Consider the following 26,296-nt stretch of genomic DNA (forward strand, 5'->3'; position numbering starts at 1 on the left):
TTGGAAGAGCTGGACTTCTGTATCAGGCTTATTCTACTGCTAATTCCTGGAAGTCATTATTTGCTACTAAAAGGGCTTCTGGAAACTGACAGAGGAGTTTGAGCTTTTGCTTTGAAGCCTATCCAAGTAAATGCTGGGGAAAGTCTGATTTTGTTCCCAGCTGATATTCTTTACAGGATACTGCAGTATCTTCAGTGGCACTCAGCAGATTATTAAAAAATAAGCACTTCTTAAAAATGCATTGGAGTGAGTGGGTGGGAGAGACTCCAGTGAAGTGATTGCAATGGGACAAAATGAGTCTGTAACATTGGAAAAACTGGGTTGGAGAAAAATACTCCAGGAGAGTCACAGATCCATAAGTTACTATGGGTATAAGCTCAAAGCACTGAAGAACTGTGCTGAGGTCAAAATCTAGATCTCCAAATTCTTTACTCCTATTGAAAGGATCTTGAGGGTTTGAACCTGTTGAAGGTTTGCTGCCATTTTTCTAAGTGAGATTTGTTGTTTCTATAGAATGCACTGGAAAGGCGAAAAAATTCCAAGCCTCATGGTAGATCGAGCAGCAGTGCTCTGACTGGAGTCCTGTCTGCAAAGCAAGGTATTTCATAAATGTAAAGTGCTGTTGCATATCTCACTGAATTCCTTCCATCTTACCTTTTTATTTCAGTAACCCTTTCCTCACCAACCAAACCAAAATCTTTCTTTTTATTACGTGCTACTTTTTGTCCTTTTCTTAGTTGACTTGTGCCTCTTGAGTACTGCTTTTCCTTCTGTACCTCTTTTACCATTCATTCTTTTTCCTGTCAGTTTTGTCAAATTTATTTTTTTAATCTCTAAATGTCTCTGCAACTTTGACCCAGATGAATCACTTCTTTATTCATCTCTTTGCTCTTCTAACGATGACAATCACAATTCATATTCCAATGCAAAATAGACTGGGTGGTAGAAAAGTGGTCCCTAAGTCAGGTTTTCTGCTCCTGTTCCATGCTTCTTCATGGGGTTGCAAAATGGAGTAACCTTTTTCCCTCTTCAAGGAAAATAACAAGATAAGGAAAGAAAGAAGAAAATAAAATTCTTTGACCCAAACAAGATACTTGTAACCCTACTGTTTAGGTGTTGATACATTCATACACACACACACAAGATCATTTGTCATGGTAGGCTGAAACTCACTTTTCTGTTTTTAACTTGTCTTTTGCCCTCTTCTCCATGTACTTGAGTATACAAGTACATTTATCTGTAACCAGGCAGAAGAATGAGGTTTTTTCCTTCTGAAAAAAGAAATGATTTTCCAAAATAAGAATTAAGTTAGCAGATGTTTCTGCCTTCTGACAATTGCTGTAAAATAACAATCAGCTTAGACAGCCACCATCCTTATGCCCACTACCAATTGTATTTCTGGTCTTCTGGCTGTGTTTGTTAATTGAAGAAAAAAAATTGTATTCATTTAAGTAATGAGAATAGTTCTTTAAGGCTAAATAAATGTTTGTGTCATATCTTTGTGCATGAGAAACCAAAACTCTGTTGTATTTTTAACACTATAGTTCAAGAGTTGTTGTCAGAAGATCATGGATGTAGTCTACCAGCCACACCAAAGTCCATTTCAGATCTCAAATCTCTGGCCACTGCATTGTTGGAGACTATCCATGAAAAAAACATGATCATACAACACCAACGGCAAACCAACAAGTAGGTAGCATGACTTCTGAGTAAACCAGAACTTACTGAGCTATGGAAAAGTCATATTTTGGGGGGACTTTGGGAAAATGGTAAGGAAGGTCCATTTTCACAGCAAATCTGGGGTCATTTGGGTTCTTTAGTTTTGGTGGGTTCATTAGTTTTTAAGATCTGGTATGTGTTTAGATAAAAATTACATTTTTATGGTAAATTTGGGTTGACAGACACCTGTCTGCCTCTGCTAGGCAAGGGTTGGTTTGCTGCTCAGGTTTAAGAAAAACCATAGTAACACGGAGAGGGGACTTCTTGCAGGTAGTCTGTAGGGAGGGTAAAGAAAAGCTGCCAAGAGAAAGGAACTGGTGGAGAAGATATGTGATAATTGGTTTTTAGTGTAGAAATTTGCTGATCAACATGGGTGGGAATAGTAAATGTGGCACCTAAGAATAAATCTTTTCAGATCCTATCTAACATTTGTCAGGCTAGGAGCTTGTGTGTCATACAAATGATAGCTGTTGCTCCTGTAGTTACTTCCCCAAAAGTTGTAGGAGATAAAACACACTTGGATTGCTACTACATGATTTTTTAAAAAATCTGAACTGAACTTTCAAGGCAAATTTGTTTACTCTTAGCTGTTCTGCTCATCAGTAGAATTCTTTGTGTCTTGCACAGATCCTGTTACTGCAGAATATAATAATTTTTGACACATTTTCTGACATTCTGGTATTATTGTCCTTATACAGCATCTGAAAATCAAAGCTAGGAACTGTTCCTTAATTCTGTGCTCGGATTTTTTTTGCCTTTTATTTTTTTCCTAACAGTGAGTCACTACTGGTAATCAGAGGTTATTCAGGCTTCTCAAAAGCACATCAGGAGCAGATGCCAGAAACATGCAGACATCTTTCATGAAAGGAAGGAGTAGTACTGAAGTAAACTGTATTGCACTAGAATAAATGTTTCATTTTGGAAATGGATAACTCTGGCACCAGGCAGACTCCATTGCATAATTCTTAGTGATGTAGCCACAGAACTGGAGGAGCAGTTTATAGCCATGTTTAATACTCTTGAGAAAGCAAATGCCTCGTCAGCTAAAGGGAGACTGAAGCAGGGAAAATGTAGCCTATCTCTTAACTGATGGCAGCTGAGTCAATTCCTGCCTGCAAGTGTGTCATGCCATGTAAGATGAGTTCCTGCACTGAGCAGTGTTAATGAAGGACTAACCCTCTGCTTATTCCCTTCTTACTGCTAATGTAACATCAGAAGGAAAATAGAGTAACTTTTGTTATTCCAGGTATAATCAATTTTTGCCTTTTACATCCTCGTACTTTTGTCATTACCTCCTGTTCTAATTTGCATACTTTTGCCTATAACCACAGCAAACATCTTTCTTAGTTTTGTATCTTTCTTTGATCAGATGCAGTCTCTTGCATCTCTCAAATGTCTCACTCCAATGATGGATTTATTCTGTGATCTCACTGTCTCTGCTTTCCACTGCTGCCTTCACAAGGAGACAGGATTCTTTTAGCTGCATGCCCAACTGGGCTTATATAGCCATGGGAGTAGAGATGGGCTCTGTGCAAAAACTAATATTCTGTGCCCCATAGAAGATCAGATCTGAAAGGGAGGTGACAGTCCACATCTTTCCCAGGTCACACACGTGCTCAGAGCTGTAATGTGGTGTTAAGTTCAGAATGCTTCAGGGGGGGAAAAAACCCAAAAAACAAAATCATGAGCAAGTTAAGTGAAGAGCCTCAGCAACACTCCTGTGTGGTATGCCCATTCTTTTTGTTACCTTTGCCTTTAGTTGAATTAAAGAAGCTCTTAGGGATCTAGGAAGAATGGGAACTACTTCAGATAGAATCACCTAAGAGACAAAGGGTTAAAGTGAAAAAGGGAGCTGCAGGTAGGACATCAGGAAAAAAACTTTATTTGAGATGCATTAGGTAGTCATTGAGGACACTTGCCATCAAAAAAGTTACAGGACTGCTTACTTCAAAAACCAGGGAAGAAACTGCCTATCTGCTGGAGAATGTTAGAGGTGAGAGTGAGGTCAGTGCACAAGTAAAATGGACAGGTACATAAACTGAAAAATATGTGGAACTAGAGAGAACTGTAAAGAAAAGGTTTTACATAAACCAGCAGGTAGAAGTCTTCTCCTTCAGCCCTCTATCCTGTTCACCTGGCTTTCCCTGTGCAAAGAGCATGTTTGGAGGACACAGTTACTCTTTCAGATTGTTGCATGCAGAAGGTGAGATTCTGTGAGGTAAAGAACATGAGATTTTTGAGGTGGATGTTTCATTTGAGGAAGAAGTTCTGCTTTTGGTTTTGATAGAAGCTTGACCTATTAGTGATTCTGTTATAGGTAAGTTAGACTTTTCAGACCATATGAACTTATTTTCCTTCAAATGGTTAAAATACTCTGAAGTCAAAATCTCTTTTGTTGCTTGCAAGGTGAGATATGGCTATAAAAGTTTACAATAGCAGAATGGTAGGCAGTAGATTTTTTTACATAGAAGAGAATTCGGATGTGCTGTTGAAGTCAACTCTGCTGTTACAGTGTTGTTAAAAACATCCATTGCCACTTGCTCTTGGAACAGACACACTATTATTATTGCCACTTTTCTAGCTCTGTGGCATGATAAAATGACCTGTGGGAGTATGTGCCTAGGAACGAGTGGGCTAAATCCAGCCTTAAGTATTTTTAGTCCCACTTTTAAGAAAAAAAAGTTGTTTGAGAAGAAAACAGGTAATTTTCCCCAGGTGATTGGTAGCTACTACTGCTAAGTTTAAGTAACATCCTCTATTTTTCCTCACAAGCATTCTAGCTTAATTTGAAAAGGCAGTTGTAAATTAATTCTGTATACAGTAATGTGTTGCAAGATTAGTTACATAAATACTAAAATAAACAGTCCTAACCCTGCCTAGCAAGTGGATACAAGTCTTTTTTTTTTTTTTCTACCAGCAATAAACTGTATATTAGATGTTCTTTTTAGTGCAATTTGTTCTGAAATTGAAAGCATCCATGCAAGCCACATCAGTGAAGAAGCTGCTCTGCTGCTTAGACTTGTTGCACTAATTTTAATTTTTCTAACTAGGGCAAGCTCAGTCATGACCAAAATTACAGAAACGATTGTGTCAGTCTGTACCTGAGCAAATGTGTTCATGTGATGTATAGAACTAGATATGTGACCCTGGCAGACCCTGTCTCCAGACATTTGGGTGATTGCATCTCTATGAGGGTGTTTGCCCGAAATTGAAAATGAGATGAATGGAGCTCAGGTGCTGTAAATCAGTCCAGCACCCTTCAGATTGTGGCCATGTCTGTTGGGGAGCATGGGAGAGCTAAAAAGAAGCTTCTAAATTCAGATGGGAGCATTGGTGCTGTTACCTGAACAACGGATTTCTGTAAGGACTTATCCTGGAGGGAGGTTTAAAGTGATGCTTTTGTTGCATTAGGCACATGACCAGAGGAGAACAGAAACAGCTCTCAGCACCTTTGTCCATGATCCTTCTTTTTTAGTCAAAAGATCTGACCCATTATGGCTAGAGATAAAAAAAATAGATTAGGGAATTTGATGCTATGAACCTATGTATCCCCTTTAAAAATACCTACTGTTCCAGGTCACCACAGCTCAGTCTTCCCACAGTACATACAGAAGCTGGAAAATATCTGGAGGTCACAGGGAGAAGGAAGGAATGGGATAACAATTGTGTTCATAGTTGCTTGTACATTTATTTTTTTAAAAAATGTTTCTAGAAGAATTTGCAGCTTTATGTAGGGTTCATTTCTTCCACACCTGTCTTCAGATAATGTGGTTTGGAGCAAACTAGAATGAGACTTCTTACTGAATGTATTTTGCACTCTTCCTGAATGAAAGGAGCAGGGTTCAGGGACTGTCCTTTCTTTTTGCCAACCATTGTTCTGAGCTGTAGAATGATACTTCCATTTAAGAATCTGCAACAAAGGTTAAAAAATAGCTCAGTGCCTCTTCTGAGGATTGAGTTGGAATTATCGGGCTATACTTACTGCAAACCCTTTAGAAATAGTGAACTATACATTTTAAGAGAAGCAGGAGAAAATGACTCTGCTATTGTTGACTGAGTAGCAAGAGCAGTAGCAATAACTGAATTTGATGCAGAGCATTTTCTTTCTGTGTTAAGGCTGGCCAACAGGCAGGGCAGTATCCTTCCCCCCTTTTCTGCCCTGGAACTACTGGTGAACTATTTCTGAAAATAATAAGGACTTTTTTTTTTTTTTCCTGGCACAAGTGCTTAACTTGTGACTCATTTGTGGTGACAACCATTAGCTACATCAGCAGTGTTTTGTTGGCTCCCTGATAGAGCTAACATGACCTGGAAGAAGTCTTGCATCATCTCTGTCTGTTCCCTGCCCCTCTAGGGGAATTCCAGGTCCTTCAGATGACCTTTGGTGAGGCCTTAGAAGGGAGACAGGAGTGAGGTCCCTGTGTGCAAGGCAGAGCTTCTTGAAACTTGCTCTGTGCTTTTCTCTGTCATCTCTTGCTTTGTACTGCAAAGAACAATTGCTGGATGTCAGGCTGTACACTGGGAAATGAAGACAAGAGTTAAGGCTGAGTATCTTCTACCAGAAAGAAGCATTCTGAAACCAAAGTATAGGCTCAATCTTACTGTAACTGGAGAAGACACTAATAGATCCATCATAAACTTGATAACCTATTTGGTTACTGAGTTTCAACCTAAACATAACTGTTCCCAAAATGACTGCTTTCCTAGCTGGTGCACACCCCTGCTCCACTCAGTGCTTTCTCTTATTTATTGTCAGCTTTCTCTATTTCACATCTTGATATTTTTGTAATCTTTAAAATACTTACAGGCTTTTCTTGTGTCAGTGCAGAATCCTTGCAGTAGGGTGATGATGATGATGAAAAAAATACTTAGTCCTTGTTAATCAGTTTTTTTAGCCCTTTTGCTATTTGCTGGGGCATTTACTATTCTTCATGTGCTTCCCAGATTCTGCCATCTTGTCAGTAATGACATTCCCAGTAACCTCAGATGTCTGCAGCATAAAACCCTCACTGCAGAGCATGCAGGGCAGCATTACACAGGAGCATGGGAAGATCCTATTGCCTTGCTGGGCTGGGATACACTGCTTCTCAGCATTCAGTTCAAATTTAACTGATTTAGCCTGTTGCTGTAATTTGATGAGTAAAATTTGCTGTCTGTTATCTCTTCTGTCATGTTTAGAATTGCTGCCTCCTCTGGGTTTCTCAGTCTCTTGGGTATTGTTTGGGATTTATTTAAAGACGCCTGACTCTAGGAGCCTTGCTGTGCCTGTGAGACAAACACACTCAAAAATTCATTGGAAAAAAGAGCTTTCTTTGCAAGACAGAAATCTCTCATTTGATCTGGGGAGAGAATTAAGACTAAAAGCTTAATCCTGCAGGAAAGCTCACTGCAAACTGTATTTGTGTAGAAATCAGATACAACAGAAGAGATGACCCAAGAAATTCAGTGAAAACGAAGGGTAGGTGATAAAGGCACTAAAGAGCTTGAAGCATTTTAGCAAAGTAGAAAATAGAGTTCAGCACTAGAAGAAAAGATGTAGTGAAAAAGATATTCCTTGCCATTTTAAGCAATATTAGTGATAGAGAAACCTCTGTGAATAAAGGACTAGGCCAAAATCATCTCTTAGAACTTCAGAATCAACCTAGATCTTGTCTTGAGTTTTCCATATTTTGTCATTTTAGTTGTACAGAAAGTAAAGAAGAGATATTTGCATACAAAGAAATAAAAATATTGTGAGTTGCTGTTCTTCTTCTATTCCAAAGGGCAAAGTATGAACATCCAGTATATCCCAGACCATTTTTTTTTTCTTTTTTAAACCATAGGATAGATTAGACAGCTCTATTCAATTTTTCTTTTAACTCTGGGGGATGTTGTCCATTGCCATTAGTGAGAAGATATAATTGTATACATGTTTACTGCACTAGTTAGGTAACAAGTTAAAAATTAAGCTCAGTGGGCTTTGGTAACCTTACTGTAACAAGGAATCTCATCTCAGCTGACTGCCCCAGGCTTTTATTTTTCTTTTCTTTTTCCCAAGAATTCTAGGAAACAGAGTAGCAGAACTAGAAAAGAAATTAAGAACTTTGGAAATTGCTGGCTTGTGGAGTCTTCCAGGTGAGTAAAAATTCAAGAGAACAGCTTGCATTTTTTAGTTTTCAAGGGTGTATTTGCATTTAAGAAAAATATATATGTTTATATGGATATAGTTTTTCTAATGACAGTAATTTCACAACTGCTGTTTAGCACATTTACAAAATTAAAAACCTCTGATAAATGCAAGTTGAAAACAAAAATCAGTGGACTCTTTAAACTCTTAAGTTAGATATGTATACTAAAAAAAAAGTTTTAAGTACTGGAAATAATCAAATTGTCTCCATAGTCTGGAGGCAAAAAAAGGAAATATTTTATTTAAACTGTTGTAGGAAATATTGGCCATTCTGTTTTTCAAGAAATTTTATTTATTAGTTTTGTACTTGTAACTTCCATTGATTTTATAGCTGTATTTTTAATGTTTTTCTGTAGAACCATAAACTCTTAGAAATTGGAAATATAAATTATCTTAAATTTTCTAGTCCATCTCTCCAAAACAGGTTTATTCCCTGTAGCATCTTAAGTATTGTATTTGGTTTTGAATTACTCAAGTAATGGGAGAACTAATCTGCTTCCTAATAGACCTCACTGTTAGGAAATATGCAATATTTAATTTACATTTGCTTTTTGCTTCTTTTCTTCCCATTACACCTAATTGTGCCTTCTTTAACCACTGTAAATTATGCTGCTCCACTGCTGGTATTTGCATCATTAGGCTTTGTTGTTTACAGCTTCCTATCAGTGCTGCTGGGGGTGGGAGATAGTGTGCTTCAGGCTTCTAGTTTTTGGGTGGGTTTTTTTTCTACCTAACCTTTCCTCCTAGAAGAAAATGTGACAAAGGTGATGGGACCACCTGACAAACAGATGCTGTTCAACCCTTGGGCCTGACGTGGTGTATTTCCACTTCAGCTTTCCTGTTTGAAGCGTTCTCAGTCACCTTTTTGGAACTGGCTCTCTCACTGAGAACTGAAGGTCCCAATTTTTTTTTCCATGTGTTACTCTTCAGCTGGTCACCTAACAGACACAGTATACTTAGTGCATTTGTTCCTCCCCACATTCTCCAGAAGATGCTGAGGAAATATTTGTCTAAGACCCCACCAATGCCTTTTTGTCAAGTGTATATCATAAACTGGCCAGTTTAAAGGCATGGTTGGGTTTTTTTTTCCCAAAAAGAGTGTTCTGTGAAATTCATACATTAATAAATGCAGCATTTCTCATCTTTGCAAAATGTATTTTAAAAAATGGAACAGTGGGTACTTCTTGCACCGTGGTTGGTCTGTGTAGGTAAGACATCAAATTAATGTTTATACAATAACAACTGTCTCTTTCCTTCCTTTCTTTTGCTGCCTGAAGGCCTGAGCTACAATGTCTCAGTGGGATTTGGGAGTAGGTTCTGCTTGACCTATATTTTTAGTAACCGATTTTAGCAGTATGTTAAATATTGTCACTGCATGAAAATAAATGGAATTGTTATTTAACCTTTTTTATATCCAACAGATTGAGGTGTTCAGTCAACTGAGTTAGATGACCACAAGAGAAATAGAGGTTGCTCTCCAGGACGATTCCTTTAAATTGAGGAAAATAGTAGGAGAGGATGGTCTTAAATAGTTGTAAAGGAATTCGAGGAATTTACAGGATTTTGAGGTCTTGAGCCCCAAGGTTTGTTGATTTGCTGCCTGCTTTTTAAATCAAGAGTGGACTTTTAGTTTTAAGTGCACTCTACTCTTAAGGTGGTCAGAAGGAGCCTTGCAACACCTGGTGGGTCTCCAATTTTCTTTTCAGAGTGTAGAAAGCTTCCACTCCATAAAAGAGCAGAGCGTAACAAATACTGTGGGAGCTACCACAGTGGCCTCTGCAGCTGAATGTTGGATTGGATGAAGGGGCAGAATATGGAGAGTATCTCATCTGGTCAGTCTTAAATCCAGAGAGAAAAATTATTATTTGGAAAAAATACACAGATGAAAGTTGATGTTCACTGTAGCACTGAAAGAAACGCACATTATAAATTGCAGAGTTTTAATCTGAAGTTAATGTTCCTACTTAGGCATCATTGTCCATGTAATGTTTATAACATCCACTGTGACCATGATATTAATATCTTCCAAATGGTGTTAATAAATTATGTTAATAAACTTTACCTATTGAAAAAAAGAGCTTCTCATTTTTAGTTAGGTGTCATATTTGTCACATGCATTTTGAGCAATGCCTGAATGAACTGGGGGGAAGCTAAATCAAGAGGAAATGCATATTTAATTTTTGAAAAGGGGAAAATAGTTCATTTTCTGTAGAAGTTTGTCTACCACAAACTTTAGCTTCCCCTATAAGAAATGTGCTTTAATTAAACTAATCTCTTGCAAAGTTCACTGCTAGAAAAAAAAAAGCAAGCCTGGCCATAGACTTGACTCTTGATTTTCTTTCTGTGAGCCTGTTTGCCTTGAGAAGGCAGCAGAGAATGTGATATTCACAAAAGCATTTCTAGGCACATTTTTGTTCAAATATGCATGCATAATATGTTAAATGTATTCAGTAATAGTCCACACTAAACACCACCTTATTCCTCTCACAATCTGATGTCACTAAACATTCAGATTAAGTAATTTTGTGGGGTTTTAAATCTGCAATTTCCTGAAAATTCCAGATTTCCAGTGAAAAAAAGCGAGCTAACCATGACTCAGCCTTTTTCTGTCTGGGATGGTGAGAAAGTTTCTGGGCTGCTTCTTGCTCTGCAGTAATCAGTGTGGAGCAGAGGCAGAATTAATGGGCTCAGCAGCTGCTGGGGGTGTAGCCAGCAACAGCCTGGGGGGGGATGCAGGGTTGTAAGACAATGCCCAACCCTGGAGAAGAAAGAAGTTTACTCCTATCGAAAACTTATTTGTCTGCTTATTTTGAGATCTGCCTACTTGTCCCTGGTGTCCTTGAAAAAAATCATTAAATAGAGGAATGCAAAGCTATCTGAGTTATGAAATTGAACTTACACGGCAACTAATTGAAATTCCCTCTGTGCAATCCAACTTCAGATCATGATTCACAGAACATAGTGCAGCAGTACCCCAAGTCCCTCCTTCATGAGTGAATGTGAGTCACTGTTAATAAATATGCATCAGACTCTTTGGGCCACATCTGTTGCTCAGACGTGTGGATACTGAGCTTAGCTCTATTTTCTGTAACCGAGTTGGTTTTCAGAGAAAAATGTCAAAGTGAATGTGTTTACTGTGTAAATGCTGTGAGGAAGTCAGGAAGTTTCTTTTTTGAAGCTTGTCTTGCGATCTTCTGGGACTTTAGCTCAGGGTTTGCTTTTTCTATTACAAAAAAAAAAAAAAAAAAAAAAAAAAAAAAGAAGGAAAAAGAAAAGACTGCTTTTTACTGTTAAAACCTCTCCCCCCCTTCTTTATTCATCATCTATTTGAGTTTTTCTTCCTGTGTTGTGTTCTCTTGTGTCTTTTTTGATATGTGACTACTTTTGACTGTATGAATATCTATTGACTGTTTTCATACCACTAGTTCCCTCTATGATGTGATTCTTCTCCCAGCAAAAAAATTCCTTCATTGTTACAGGAAAGTGCATTCTTTTTAGGGGCTTTTGCATTTGAAACAGCCCTTGGATTTGTTTTGCCTTTTTTTTTTTTTTTTTTTTTCCATTTTAATTAATTTTGCCTTACAATGAGGGAGTTCTCCACCACTTTCCTGTTAGTTAATAATATATTTTTATTACTTGCCATGGCAAAGACAGAATTCTGACGGGGAGAGCAAAGCTTGACAACATCCATGTATCAAAAGCATTAATTGCATTTTTGTTGCTGCAGTAAATACCCCAACACGCAAAGGATTTAAAACTGTCACTAATACCTTCAGGATCAAGTTGCTTCCAGCCAGTACTTTCAAAAGGAATTAGGGATTGGGATAGTCCAGTTAAATTACATGGGAACAGCTTGCCTTTTATTATTTCTTAGTAGGTACCAGAACTTTCTCAGAGCTGGATTTATTCGGGATATCTTCTGACCTGGTGCTCTTTTGAAAGTCTTTGTCTTGGATGGGTGATTAGATTTAGGATGTTGCCTTAAGGTGAAACGTACAAACAGATTTAGAGGGGAGAAGTGGTTGTTACATAAATGTCCCTTCTTATGGAGATAAATAGAGCAGCAGTGAGCTGCCTCCCCAGCCATTACTTAGAGCTGGCAGTTGTTCTGGAGGCCACAGAAACACCACACTCAGCTGATCTTGCACATTTCCTGCCACTTCCCCTCTAGGTTTAAGGTAGTGTCAGTCACTAAAAACCCGAGCATCTTGAATAGTGGAGGACTTCCTAAACGATCTGCAGGTGTTGCTTTCTGCATTACTAAAATTTGTAAAGACGAGGCCATCTACAGCAGAGTCCTCAACTGGAGAGTTTCTTGCACCATTATGTCTGCAGAAGAGCTAGAAAATTGCACTTTCTCTTTTGGTTTAAAGTGTAAATGCTCAGAAATGTTTTGGGAATTTTCTGATTAAAATTTTTCCTGTTTCCCAGAAGGGATTGTGTGCTTGTTTCCTCCCTCAGTTCTTAGTTATGCTATGCTTTTCCTATTTTTAAAGGTAGCATTGTAGGATAGTATGTGTGTGTCTGTAGTGTAAAACTACACATGTGATATGAGCAGGTACATCACTGAGGCAGAATAATAGAGCATAAAGAGTCAGTGCTGAACAGTTGCTGGTAATAGCATCCAAATGATCCATTACTCTTTGGAAATCTTCTGGTATGATCTGATTATTAATACTCTGAATTGAGTATACAGCACGTGTTCTTCCATCAAAATTTGTCCTTTACTCAATACTGCAAGTAAAAGCATAAACCTTTATTTTGCTTATAACTTCCAGCTACAGTACAGAGTATTTTTTCCATGCTGGAGAAGGATCATTTGAGATGCTTTTCCTGTTCTGTTCTAAAAAAACTGCATTAAAAAAAAAAAGGATGTGTTTGAATATCATTAGTATGCATTAGATGTAATTAGTGAATTAATAATTCTAACACTTTGATTGTTTCAGGTGGAAAGGATACCATAACTTTCAGTGACCCAACCTTGCCTGTTACACAGCAGTCCAGGTCACCACTGTCAGCACTCAGTGATAAGGCACAGAAAACTGAAGTACAAGGTGAGCACCTGGAACGTAAGGAACATGGTGAGAGCTGAGCACTCATTTCTTTCCAAATAAAAAGTAATGAATTTTCATGATGGGATAGCAGAAGGCAAAAGTTTCTTTGATCACAGAGATGGAATAAATCATCTGCAAGTAAAATGGGTAGATGGTCCCAACTAGCAAAGAAACAACTGAGAAATGGGTGTTGAAGAGGGCTGGGGATCAGGCCTTACACCTCAGAGAATTTTCCTGCCAGGTAACTTGATACTGTAAAAACTTATTCAGGCTGTGTTACCCTTACCTGCCTCCTGCTCTTTCTTGCTGGGTTAAAATGCACAGTAGGAAAGCAGTCTGTGGAACTGGCTTAGCAGATTCCTGCATTATAGCTGATATCTAGATGAAAGGGTTCCTGATTGCACTCAGTGAATTGAAATACCTGACTCGAAATTGACTGTCTTGCATGTGTTTTGTTAGAAATCCCCAACAGCAAGCTTTAACATCTCTCCAAAGTCAAGTTTAACTTTATTTGACAGTAGCAGAAGATAGTGTTTTGCTGATAACCTTGATTTTTTTTTTTTCTTTTTTTTTTTTTGTTAGTTTTTCATAATGGATGGGAGATGGATTATTATGCTTGCCTATCTGCATTTGGATAAGCTCTTTAAGGGTGTAACATTTTGGTATGCCCAGATCTTACTCAGCTAACCATGAAGCATCATAAAGAATTTATTTGTTAGTCTTGAAACTAAATAGGTTGTGGCTTAATTTTGACTTTATTATCCATGTCATCATGTCATCATCTGATAAAACCTGACAGCCAGACTGATCATTTTTATAATCTTGATCAGCTGGTATTTTTGCTAAAAATAAGAAGTTAAACTATAGTGAATAGTTCTCCAGTGAGTAATAACAACTCATAAATATTCATTTTGTGCCTGCTTAATCATTGACTTTTAATTAAATCTGCAGTTACTAAAAGTATTTACTTGGTGGCATTATGCACTTTCCTTTACATATTTGTCCTAGGTGAGGTTGGTATTACAGTTTTGATTAAGGCTGCCTGTCACAGCTCATCAGACCCTGTTTCTGTTACTTTGTCACACTGCCAAACTTGAGCTCTGGGCTGAAGTTTTCCATGCTGTTTTCTACTTCAGCTGATTTTTTAAATGTCAGCCAAATCACTTTTTTATGTTAAATTCTGATGACCACTGGTTTTGGTGGTTTTTTCTTTGTCTAGTTTGTTGTGTTTGGGTTGCTTTTTTTTTTTTGTTTGGTTTTTTTTGTTTTGTTTTGTTTTGTTTTGTTTTGTTTTATTAACATGAAAACATTTAGTATATCTATAATTGAAAGGAATTTGAAACTTAAGGAAAAGATTTCCACTTGAGAAAACAGGCTGGAGTTTCCACCCCATTCACTTTTAGATCTCATGAGCTAAAAACAACAAATAAACAAACCATGCCACCAACCCTGGTAAAACTGCATGTATCACTCCTTCAAGATAATGTAAACCCAGACAGAAAAAAGCCTGGACCAGGGAGGAAAGGAAGGCAGAGATCAGGACTCTCAAGTGATGGGCAGTTTGGGGCTGCCATCTTCCTTTTGAAGCCTGGAAAGGAGGAAGCAGTGTGATTTCAGCTGCAGGGCTGTCCCTGTGCTTGGGGTCACACAGCTCCTCTGCAGTCAGCAGCTCTATGGGAGTGATACATGGAGTCACCTCTGCATAGAGAATGACTTTCTGCTGGTGAGTTTTAGGAGCCTGGAACATATTGCAGTGTTCCATCTACACAATGTGCCTCCAAATTCAGGGGGATGTAGGAACTTATTCATCTGCCTTTATTTACCAACCAAGTTTAAAAGATTTCTAGAAATAAAAGCAAAACCACTTCTATTTTCATCTTAGTTGAATGTTTAGTTGAGTAAAAACAGTTCATAAACAGAATAGCAATGAAATTCTTACATGTCTTTAAATACAAGGCCTGGTGTCATGTCTGTCAGCTATGGTTCTTTAAATAATACCACTAATATTTAGTGCCTGTTTGGCCAGGGATACATTTTTAGCTTTTTCACTATCATACATTCTTTATCAGAACTTTCTGTAATACATTGAATGTTGGTGTAGCCAGATCTACAGATAATCAACGGGCTTTTTTTGGCTTATTAAATCTAATCTATCTGCTCACGCTGATCTCATCAAGTCCTGATTTAGTCTGCACTTTTTATCATTGTTTCAGCTAAGCTGCATGCTAGAAGTCTGTAGGATATACTGTGCAGTTCCTGTGTGAAAATGCATGAGACAGAACAATCTTATGAATTAAAGACTGTCTTGTGCCACCAAATCTCTCTTTATCCAATGCACAGGATGGATGGTGTCATGGGAGAGTTTGTACTTGAGCATAAGGAACAGCTATTCAGGTTTTTCCCTCTTCACTGCTGAGTGCATTGCTCCTGCTGTTTGGCCTGTGCACTATTTTAAACGTTCCCTAAAGACAAAAGCACTGTTTTTTGTGAGCTTTCCTCTGGTGGTCTAGTGCTTAGAAACACTTAATCTTCAGAAAACTGCAGCAAGGTGATGGGATGGTATTATCCCAATGTAGAGGGAGGAAACTGAGGCACAGAGTGAATGAGGGTAGAGCCCCACATTTTAAGTGTCAGTTTGAGGTACATAGGTTTTGGCTCTTTCTGGAGCACTTGGAGTGTGTATGTTCTGATACACAGTGCTGTGAGTCAAGCTCCTAGGATTCCAGCTGAGTGCTCAGATAATGAGGATAACATCCAGTGGGTGATTACCTCTTGAAAATTAATTTATCCCTGCCTTTTCCACAGACTTGTATTCCAGCTCTTCAGAGCAGCATTCCTTGTACCCATAATGGCATTAAGAGTGTTCCCTTCTTGCCAGCCCTTGTCTCACTCACTCGGCAGCTCCCAAATGATAAATGAGGCAGGTCTGATAGAAACAGTAACCTCCTGTATTGTGCAGCTCTGATCCCTGCAGCCAGGCTGTCCTGGGAGTGAGTGGGGCAGGATTCCTGTGGGAGAAGTAGAGGAAATGCCCATACACTAAGAGGTGATGCATATGCACAACAAGAGTAATTTTAAGCTGTCAGTGCAGCCATACGTCTGGCATTTCCTATTTTTTCTTGTCTTTGCAAGCTTATTTTCAATGGGGCTTTTTGTCCTTAGCTGAAATGAGGACAAATTCTCTCTTTCATAAAGCTGTTTGTTTACACATTGCTGTTTTCTCTCTTCTGACACTTTGTTCAGTGTTTGCATTTGGTATAATGGTATATTTAAAATTTTTCCACTGCTGTTTTGTTTTATGCTGTTACACAAATTAGAATAATCTTTTATGTTAGGAGAAATGTTGCAGGACCAATAATGAAACTTCATTGTTGGATGAAGGCCTGAGAAAAACTCAAAAAAATTGGAGCTTGTGTTAGCCCTGCAAGTGGTAGTGATGTGGGGATTAATGCTAAGCTGTAGCTGAGTGCCTGGCTTAGAGTTGTTACTCCTTTGAAAAAGTTTGCCTGACCCTGCTGTTCAACAGCATGGAATCAACTGTGACTCTTTCAGAGTTGTCCATATTAGGGAAAGACAGACTCACAGCCAGGGCCAGATCCATCAAGAAACTTAGTGTTGATTGCTTATCCTCTAAGAAATGGACCTGGGATGGGACAGGGCATCACTCTTAGAAATTCCTTACTGAGGTAAACATCTCTGTGGTTTAGCACTGGTAGTGATGTCCTTCAGATCAGATGCATAATAAACACCTGTGACTGACCAGAGCATCTTGCTGTTCCATTTCTCTTCCAGCTGAACAGAAGGGAGAATGTGATGAAACTTGTGCTGTTGCAAGTGAATTCCTGTCTCCAGAGGGAACAAACTTAAAAAACCGAAACCAAAATAAACATTTTTATTCTTCATTACCCCCGTTGCCTTCTGAGAAGGAGGAAATAAACAAGCTTGGAAGTCAGATAATTAAATTGACAGAGCAAGCAGTTGCAGAACTGGAAGGGAAAAGAACAGGCACTTCCACAGAGGAGCAGAACACAGTGGTTGCAGCAGACCTTAATGGTTCATCTGAGGGAGAGTTCCCACTTTCCAGCCCTGACCCATCTGACCCCACAGATCCTTCAAACTCAGAGAATGAACAAACAGCTGAAACTGAGGCCCTGAAAGACAATGACCAAACCTCAGAGAGTGACTGTGAAATTACAAGCAAAAGAGAAGATCAAAACAGCAGCATTGTAGATGTGGTGCATACTGAGGACTCTGGAAGGCACAGAGGGCTTTGTGTTACAACTGCACACACAAGTAACAGCTTTGAGGAGCTCCCTGTATCTGAAACCAAGAAACCATCTGATCCTGCTGAAAGCTGTGAATATTTGGATAACAGTTTGGCTTGAGGTATGAAATCCAGGCCCTCGAGCATCTCATTCTAATCTCATTGCAGTGTCTAATTTTGCAGCAATATTTCTGCTACAAATATGAGTGATAAAACAGTATGCCATAGGGTTGATTCTTATGTTGATCTGCTAGCATTTGTCTAGGAAAGGGGTTTCTCTGTTTTGGCTACAGTATGTCAGAAATGTAAATTACCTATGGAGAGGTATTAGTGATGAGGTTTAATCACATTGATTTGAAGTTTCTACATAGATTGCTGTAATTTACATTAGTGTAGCAAAGAGACCAGTGATAATGATTATCACGAGGCTTTGTAACATGTATGGTCCCAGTGCCAGACTGTATTTAAGTGGGTAGACATGTCTTCCAAGGATGAAAAATTTGGAGTGATAAATTGAGAAGCATCTGCAAGCTTTTAATTGTTTCTCAGACTGCATTTTATTTCTTTTTACATATAGTGACTGTCAGTACATCCTTAGAACAAAACCCCTATTTCCTTGTAGGAGCTTCCTGAAAAACATGCCTGCCTGTATGTAGTTCTCCTTATTACAAGCCTTTGTATCTTTTCACCTGTATGGGATTTTTCCTTTCTTCTTCCAGCTCATCTCATGAAAATGCAGGGAGTTATTTCACCAGATACTGAGAACAAAATTTAGTGAAGCTTAATGAAGGAAACATCCTCAAAGAAGCCAGAAGAGGCAATGCTGCTCCAAAGCAAGGAGAAGAGCAAGAGGAGAACCAGTGATGCCCTGTCCACCCTCTTGGCACTCCCAGTTACTGGAATTGCATTCCTCAACCTGCAGGAGCTGGAACAGCCCTCAGGCTGAATAACTGGTGGTAGATTGCAGCCTAATCCATCTGTAACCTCATTTTTAAAGGAATCTGTCTTTTATTTTCTTACGTTTTGGCATTAAGGGTAACTCTTCCTTTCCTCATGTCACTCGTCTGTAGGTTTATTTGCATTGCTGCTTCTTTCTTAAACTTCTACCCTCATTTATGTTTAGTCATAGGAAAACATTCCTACAATAACTGGGGGAAAGAGAGGCTGCTGTGTCATTCCCTAGCTTGCTCCTGATGCTGGAGCTGTGCCACTCTGCTCCTAGGAAGGCAGCAACAAGGGAATACTTAAATGTTAAGTTAGCAGCTGTTGGAGAAAGGAAGGCACGTCCTTCCTCTCCTGTTTGTGGCATAAGGAATAGTCTCTGCAGCTGTGGAGCTTCTATGGGCTAGCAGCCATCAAGGCAATTTTTCTGCTGGCCTGGGACCTAATTGTCTGTAAATGTTCATTTCTCACTCCTAGAACTTGAAACCAATCAGAGAGAATTAAACCAAATTTAATAAAATACTACTAATAAAAAGGAAAATCCCTCCCAGATTGAGTCCTTCTTTGACAAATAACTGCCAGCTGCAAATTTTTACAGCCCACTTGTCAGCTACTGAATAAACAGAGTTTATATTAGCAATACTGACAAACTCTTCTGTATATGGAAGATGAGCTAGCAGGTGCTGCCATAATCAAGGTGTCAGAGTCCATGAACAGTTTGCATTCAGCAGAAGAAAGCCTGGATGTAAATGATTACATATAAATATAAGGAGTGATAGGAGGAAGGTGAAAAATAAGGCCTGTCTCTGTTCTCATGTGTTTTCCCTAGCAGGTGCATTCACGTAACCCTTTCAGTGTCTGTCTGAAGGCAATAAAGCCATGCACTGCTCCTCAAACAGATTTCCTTGCTCTTTAAAGGTAATTTGACATTGCAGCATTTTACTGATAATAAGCAGCAGCCTTTAGAAACAAAAGCCATCTGTAAATTTAAGCGTATTAGGACATGAAGCATCTTTGATGATGCTGATCAACAGTGAAGTTCCCCATCACCTGAAAAACCAGGAAGAGTTTTAAGTATTTGAATGATTGTTATGCTGTTCCCATTAATTGTAACTGACTGCATTATTGACTAGTTTATATGAAAGTACTGACAAGTGAGAAGAGAAATAGCTACAGAAACTGATATCTCTGGAAGATTGTGGCAGGATTTTTTCCTTTAATGCTTGAATGTCACATGAAGTTGCATTTTATTCAAGATGTATTCTTTGCCATCTTTCACAGGCTAATCCTGCACAGAGCTAAATATCAATGCAGTCAGAGCTGAGGCAAGTGAATAAGGTCAGGATTTCACATAGCTGAGCTCTGAAATGTTGAGGGTGTTTATATTCTTTCCCTGCCCTGTATCTTTCCTGACCCACAGCTGTATGAGTTAGCATATTGCTCTTCATCCCTAAATAGTCACCTAATGCTATTAATTAATGAAGAGCTTGGTGCAAAAAATTGGGCAAGTAGAAGATGTACTGTAGGACCAGTACCAACAGCTTTTTAGTGCTTTATTGGTTTATTATTTTTACTATTTGTTTTTCTGTGAGAACATAGTGATGTACGACCCAACAAGGAAATGTTGCAAATTATTCTCAGACTATTCTGCTTTTTAGATGTCATTTTTATATATTTGTAATTATTAAATTGCAGTGAGGTACCTAGATCTCTGGGAGGCTGATTTTTAGTGCTCTATCGCTGCTGCAACACTGCCCCTCTTCTTTCTGCCCTCATGAATGTGTTCTAGCTATGTTTTCAGTCTTCTCCCAGGCACACAAGGCTTGAGACTTGTAAAAATAAGACATCTTTGCTGCACTATGTGATAGCTGATTGAATATGCTTGTCAGTATCTTCCTTGGATATTGCTTTAGCTGACATTGTTGTGCTATTAGAATGATCATTTCCCTCCCCCCCCCCCCCCCCCCCCCAGTAAATTAGTGTTTTGTTGTGTTTTGAGTCAAAACTACTGTGGGGATTTTTTTTGAGAGGGGCTAGGGAGAATTTGGATTTTTTTTTTCTTTAGATTTGTGTTCCCTTTTTCTAGGACTTCAGAAATGCAGATACCACATCCAGACATGTGAACCTTTTTGGTAGTGGGCTCTGGGGAAGCAAACTGGGAAGGAGATGTGGCAGAGGTGTGGAGAAGATGCATTTCACAGCTGATTTTTAAGGAGGATGTCTCACCTAAAATGTGTTGTCTTTGGGAAGGGTTTCATTTGAAAATACAATGCAGTGATTAGTTGAAAAACAATGTTCAATGACTCTGTAAAATAAGTGTGTGAAAATGACATGAAGAATCATCTTTTAGAATGCTGCTTCTTTTCTAAGCGAGACTATTTTTAAGGATATGGAAATTTATATAATCAAGACAGTGGAATTTCTTAAATCCATATGAGCTCAGGAATGTATTTCAAAATCTTAACGGAGATTAAGTTGAAAGTCTGCTACATTTCTAAAAGATAGGATTTTGTTTATCAGCTTCTGTTTTGTAGTTTCACTTCATAAATTATGCAGTTTAGTTTATTTGCAAACCTCTCTTTTATTGCCACCTGGATTAACTGCACAACATGGTTCAACTATATTAATACACATCTTTAATAAAAACATTTCCTGATATGCTTGTTCTGTTTGTTTCCTTTTCTCAGTATCAGATGAATGATAGTCACGAAGGCAGTCTTGTAGTATTTTCAGTGAGTTGTGTTGAATTAAAAAGGTAAAGCTTTATTGAGCCAGAGTTATAGGTTTGGAAATGATCTGATTTATATCTTTTCCCTGTCACTTCTATCAGTCTAAATTGACTGATTTACTTCCTGTGTTTTAGTATGAAGAAACACTTAGGGGTTTTTTGGCTTTGAAAAGAATATTTATCTCTGATCTGCTTACTTTATCACCATGGTCTAAGCAGCATTAAAACTTTTGCATACAACCTCATTACTAACAGGCACTATCTAGAGACTTCAGGGTATTTTTGCTGGGGAGTAATGGTAAACTGGAATGTTTCTTTCAACTCTTCTCTCATATGTAAACAGTGTGAATCAGCTACAGCCATGTGGTCAATTTAACATCATTAAGAAGCTTATGAATTTTTGAGAATAAAACCTGAAAATACAAGCAGAATAATGTAATGGATCTAAAGTTGAGAACAGAAATGTCTGTACTTTCCCTTATCCTTAGGGGAAGTCCATTATCCAGAGCTTTCAACACAACACCCAACACTGTTGAAAGCACAGAGATCCTTTTACCTTTCAGATCTGCAGCTAAATGCAAGATAGCATCTAAGGAGAAACAGTTTCTTACCTATTCATATTAACTTTTTTTTCCTTAGGTATTTAACTTGTAATTTCTTAAGAGCCCTCTACAGCACACAGACCCTTTACAGGCCACCAGCCATATCCATTGGTGCTCATATTGAAATGCATTCAACTCCCAAACTGCATAAAAGGGAATCCTTTATCTTCAAGAAAACAGATCACAGTGTTGAGTTGATGCTGGCTTTTATTGATGGGCTTACAGAAAGAAGGCTCTACAGTGTGATATGCATTTCTTAGAGGAGCAAGCAAATGGAAATTACCATTCTTTAGGTGTGTATCTTCGTGGCCTGTGGCACAGCTTAAGGTACTCTGTGCTGCCAAGGCCATGGCCACCTTGTTGGTCTTCACTTAAGCCTGGTTCTGCATTCGTTTGTTGAGCCCTCTCTTCTTCTTGTCTGTAACCTCAGTTACTTTCTCCTCCCACAGGTTCTTGTTGCACATCCCAATGACACAGCAAGCCAGACGTTTCCCAGCGTTTCCATTTTCCAAACTGGCCTTATTGTTGCCCTTTCCCATGTCGTCCTCCTGCTCATGGATCACAACTGATCTCCCCATGATGGAATACGGGCCAAACATAGTGGCAAAGAGATTTGTTTTGTATTTTCTGATTTTGCCTTCCTTAGGAGAAAAGTTGCCAAAATCTCCTGGGTGACGGGGGTGATTCACTCTGAAAGGGTTATAGTGTCCTCCTGTAGAATCACAGCCATTGCTGAGATCCCCAAGCTCGTGGATGTGTATAGCTCTACCAGATTGATTATTATCCAATGGAAACCCATCCAAGTAAAAAATGGCTTCTAATCTTCCATACAAGTGATACTGTCTGAACAAGACTTGTCCAGTCACTTGTGGCTTGTCAGCATCTATTTTGGAGCTGGGCTTCATTTCACAAGTAGCATAAATCATCCCATCAGTCTCATTACCAGGCAGTACTGGGTAGAGCAAATTCTGCCAGAGGTCGTTCACTTTCTTCTGTAAGTCATGAAATGACTCTTGGCTTGGATCAGGTTCTGTGTCTGTCATGACACCAGAGGCAAACAGGGCAACCCCAGTGACCAGGGAAAGAAGCAGCATCTTGGCAGTTAGGAGCCTGCAAAGGTACAAGAAGCTACAAGGAATTAAGGGTGTTTTGCAGCGGCATGGCTGGAGAGAAAGGCATGCAGACTGTGACATGGCTGAGCAAAACAGCTGGAGCACAGTCCTGAGGGATTGCTGCTTCCTAGATCTGTGTAATGTGATGAAATGAAAGTAAATCAGAATGCATAAGCGTCTGGAAACACGTACAACTGACCCCCGTGACTAAAAGAAATCCTAGTGATTCTGTATTTTACACTAGATCTTCATCTTATAAACTGCCTCTTTTTCCCTGCAGGAAGCAAGTAAGCCAGAGTCTTGTTTAATCTCTTTTTGGAGTTTGTATTGAGACTTTTTCCTAACTAGAAATTCCAGCAGGACAGTTCGCCAGCGGGCTGGTTTTGGCCCATCTACATAACCACTAGTTAGGCATTGCAAAGGAAAAGCAAAAATCCAGCATGTTGATTACCTTGCAGAGTTGCTGCAGAACCCCTCAGTAGTAGCTCTTTGTCTCTGCTCCCCTAAAGTGAGATGTGGTAAGCCAGAAAGCCAGGGCTGTTTGAAGTTGATGCTTACAGGAACTGTGTGTTTGTGTTAAAGTTAGGTAATTGCTCAGGGGAGGCGTCGCCGGGAGAACCGTGGGAGGGGAAGGAAAGAGGGAGGTGGGGGGGGAAGTTTCAGGCATTTTAATTTTGGGCAGGGTGAACACTTTGTCCTTTTTCGGTTAGTTTGTTTGGCTCTGAGTCCTCGCTGACATTCCAAAGAAAAGGAAAAAAAGCCATCAGGCTTTTAAATTCATCTTCCTTTTGATGACTTCATGTGCTTATCTAAAACAAGCGACCTTCAGCGTGCAGTGAGGGGAGAGGAAGGAGCTTTATCCAGGCACAGATGGGCAGTTCACTCACTCCTGTGCTGATTGTCATGGAGTTGTTTTACGTTTTTATTTCTTTATTAGTCCAAATTGAAACTGGTGCTTGAGCAACACAAACTGTTTCACATGGACGTCTATCAGAGTTTCTGTGGTTTTAAAACCTGAAGGCACAATCCAAACTGGCAGATACTGAGTTACATTGCAGCGACGCTTCTCTGTAAAGTTTTGGGGCTCCTGTCTGCTACTTTAGTTGCCAATTTACCTGCTTCACTGAAGTAATTTTTTTCCTTCTTTTGAGACAGCAGTGATTTCTTTCCAAAGAGAAGCGAGCGGTACTGAGGCAGTGCAACATCAGACTGAAGCACAGAGAAATTGTTCCCCAGAAGGTGTCTGGAGCATGGAGAGTTCACATGTGTTTCATCATTGTGTGAACTGAGAAATGCTCTGCTCCTGGGGGCATTGCCCTGCCTGCAACACTTCCACTGTTGTAGTTTGAAATGTGGATTCAGCCCTCACAAGAGCAATTTAACAACCTGAGATTTCTGTAGGGAGAAATAAGGGGCTTTTATTACTCCAGAACAATTCTCAACACAAAAATATTGCTAAGAAAATCTTTTTTCCCCAGTTCATGTCTACTGCCAGCTGGGTGAGGAATGTGACTGTCAGCTTCTGGAATGGCAAAATTGTGTGTGTTAATCCTACAGTTATCATATTCTATATCAGATCTGAGGTACTCAGTTACCTGGGACCTGATTTTTCTTTTCTTTCTGTATAAAGGAGAGTAGAGCTACAGGGCTGGCCACTGCTTGCACCATTAGCCAAGGACTGTAAATACAGAGTTAACTTCTGCTGGGGATATTGAGATATTGAACCTGTGACTTTATCCCTGTGCTGCAGCTCCTAATCTGTGAATTAGAGCAATTAGTATTGCTTTTCTTCAGGGTATTTGTGAGGTGCTCAGCTTAATTTGCTTGTGGGAACCTCCCAGTGGAAGCTGAACATTTAAGACAGAGTCAGGATTGCCCAACCCCTCAGCCCTAATGCTACCTCCTTTGCAGCCCTTCCCCAAATTCATTCACTGGCAGTCTCTGAGCTGAGAAAATCCACACTTGTGACATGATAATGCTATGCTTAAAGTATTTGAAAGAAGTACAGTATTTTATAGCCAGGTTTTATAAATTTTTGCAGAAAATGTTCAGTCTAATGTAAGGGGGAATGGCTTAAGTCTGTACAATGCAAGAAGCAACTGTCCAGTCTAGGTTCTTTTAGGAAATCTATTTCCTAGCATCACAAACCATTTTTTAAAGGGAACATGAAGAATGGAAGAAAAAAAAGGGGCATTGTTTTTGGTTTACTCTTTGAGTCTCAAAGTGACTGCATTTGAGTTTAACATTTCTGCAAGGAAATTTCCAAGCCAGCAGTCAGTGCTCCAAGAGAAGAATTTCAAAGCTTTAGTTGAATTATAAGGCATTTTTAAGCAGGAACTAGGGTCAAAATTTCAACTCCTTTAAATACAATAATACTGCTGACTTTAGTGGCATTTGTGGTGTTTTGCACTTGCTGGAAACCTGTCCCTGAAAAAACAAAGATAGTTTCTGCAAAGCTCTTTGTTGATGTGCTGCACATGCAGGAACGAAACAGAAATGCAGAAGGGTGTAAGGAGATGATCAAAGAGACAGAAAGGACTGCAGCAAAGCTAAATGATATATTTGTAGTGCTCTGCACTTCAGAGAGTGAAAAGGAAATACTAGCTGTGGGCTGCTGTCAGAAAGATGTATTTGAAAAAGGAGAAGGGCTGATAACTACAAGAAATGCAATTGCTAAGGTGATTTGGCATTCAGTCTGGCTCTGAAAGATGGAAGTCACTAAGTTCTGACCAAGTAGATCATTAAAGTCTGTTGTTACCCACTGCCCATGTTTTAGTTTTCTGCTTAAAAAGAGATGCTGAGCAATGGGCAAACAGCCTTTCAAGCAGACAGTGCTTAATGGGAGGAGAGCCCACAGTGACCTGACCATGCACTTGTACTTGTGTTACAGTCCTTGTTTAAAAAAGAGACCTCTGCTTTTGTTCCAGTTGTAGAAGATCTATTGTGTCCTGAATTTCCTGCGATGTTCTGCAGTCTCCTGGGCTCTATGAGACAAAGTTGTCAGAACAACTTCTGCAAGGCTCTCCAGACCACAGAATAAAAATGGATGTAGCTTTACTCATGGGCTTTACCAGGGACTTCTTATGCAGTTCTGCTCACACGTTCTCAGTCCATCCTATGACCTTCAGGGTTGGTTGCTTGGTGGGTTTGTTTTGTGGTGACATCATCTGATTGCATCACCCTGCTGTTCAACATCATTTGGTTTGTCCAGCACAGAGTTAAATGTGATGAAGAAATGCCGCATAGGAGAGTAGCCTTTTGTAGCAAAAGGATTTTTTGTGTCTCCAGCAGTTGGATCTGCTCTCAGTGATTTTATGGTAGAATGATTCTCCATAAAAATGACATCCAGAGAAGGCAGGTTTTACATCTTCTGCAGTGGGTGATGGAGCTCACTACTTTTCTCCACGTATGGCTGAAGCTGGAGCCACTAAAAGATGGGGGATGTTTGCAGCCTGAGGGAAGCAGAGTCAAGATTTTTTGAAACCTAATCTGCTTCTTCAGTGAAGGGCACTGTGCCATTTCTGAGTGATGATCCCAGCCTGGGAGCCAGTTATGCTGCTGAGCCATCAGGCAGCACTTGTTGGTATCCAGGAGTTACCTTCTTGCTGTAACTGCAGGGCACCAGAACTTCCACGTGTTGAGCCTGGTGTGGTCCTGTGCATGCTCTGCAATTGCCTGTAAGCACAGCACCAGCCTCCCATGACATCTG

The 26,296-nt window shown here is 39.4% G+C and overlaps 2 protein-coding genes across 5 annotated transcripts in view; one reads left to right on the forward strand and one right to left on the reverse strand.

Annotated features, from left to right (window-relative positions):
• Positions 1 to 20,803, forward strand: part of CCDC149 (coiled-coil domain containing 149) — a 50,110-nt gene extending 29,307 nt beyond the window's left edge. For 2 of the 3 annotated variants that reach the window (XM_071743824.1, XM_071743823.1), the window contains exons 8-14: positions 514 to 598; positions 1,545 to 1,689; positions 7,757 to 7,833; positions 9,163 to 9,195; positions 12,832 to 12,939; positions 16,732 to 17,325; positions 17,923 to 20,803. In XM_071743824.1, coding sequence (XP_071599925.1) covers positions 514 to 598; positions 1,545 to 1,689; positions 7,757 to 7,833; positions 9,163 to 9,195; positions 12,832 to 12,939; positions 16,732 to 17,324 — 1,041 coding nt within the window. In that variant the 3' untranslated portion in view covers position 17,325; positions 17,923 to 20,803. The remainder of the gene's footprint in view (positions 1 to 513; positions 599 to 1,544; positions 1,690 to 7,756; positions 7,834 to 9,162; positions 9,196 to 12,831; positions 12,940 to 16,731; positions 17,326 to 17,922) is intronic. The other variant, XM_071743825.1, reaches the window with a different exon arrangement.
• Positions 20,804 to 21,664: 861 nt separating this feature from the next.
• On the reverse strand, positions 21,665 to 23,190 carry SOD3 (superoxide dismutase 3). Of its 2 annotated transcripts, none has more exons than XM_071743827.1 (2): positions 23,039 to 23,190; positions 21,665 to 22,603 (listed from the first exon to the last, which is right to left on the reverse strand). In XM_071743827.1, the coding sequence occupies exon 2, from the start codon at positions 22,567 to 22,569 to the stop codon at positions 21,847 to 21,849; it is 723 nt and encodes a 240-aa protein (XP_071599928.1). In that variant the 5' UTR covers positions 22,570 to 22,603; positions 23,039 to 23,190; the 3' UTR covers positions 21,665 to 21,846. The 2 variants fall into 2 exon arrangements, with proteins under 2 accessions (XP_071599928.1, XP_071599927.1); XM_071743826.1 differs by having other exon boundaries at positions 21,665 to 22,585; positions 23,039 to 23,180.
• Between the last annotated feature and the right edge of the window lie 3,106 nt (positions 23,191 to 26,296).

Source organism: Heliangelus exortis, chromosome 4 (assembly GCF_036169615.1).
Source record: "Heliangelus exortis chromosome 4, bHelExo1.hap1, whole genome shotgun sequence".
Lineage (NCBI taxonomy): Eukaryota > Metazoa > Chordata > Aves > Apodiformes > Trochilidae > Heliangelus > Heliangelus exortis.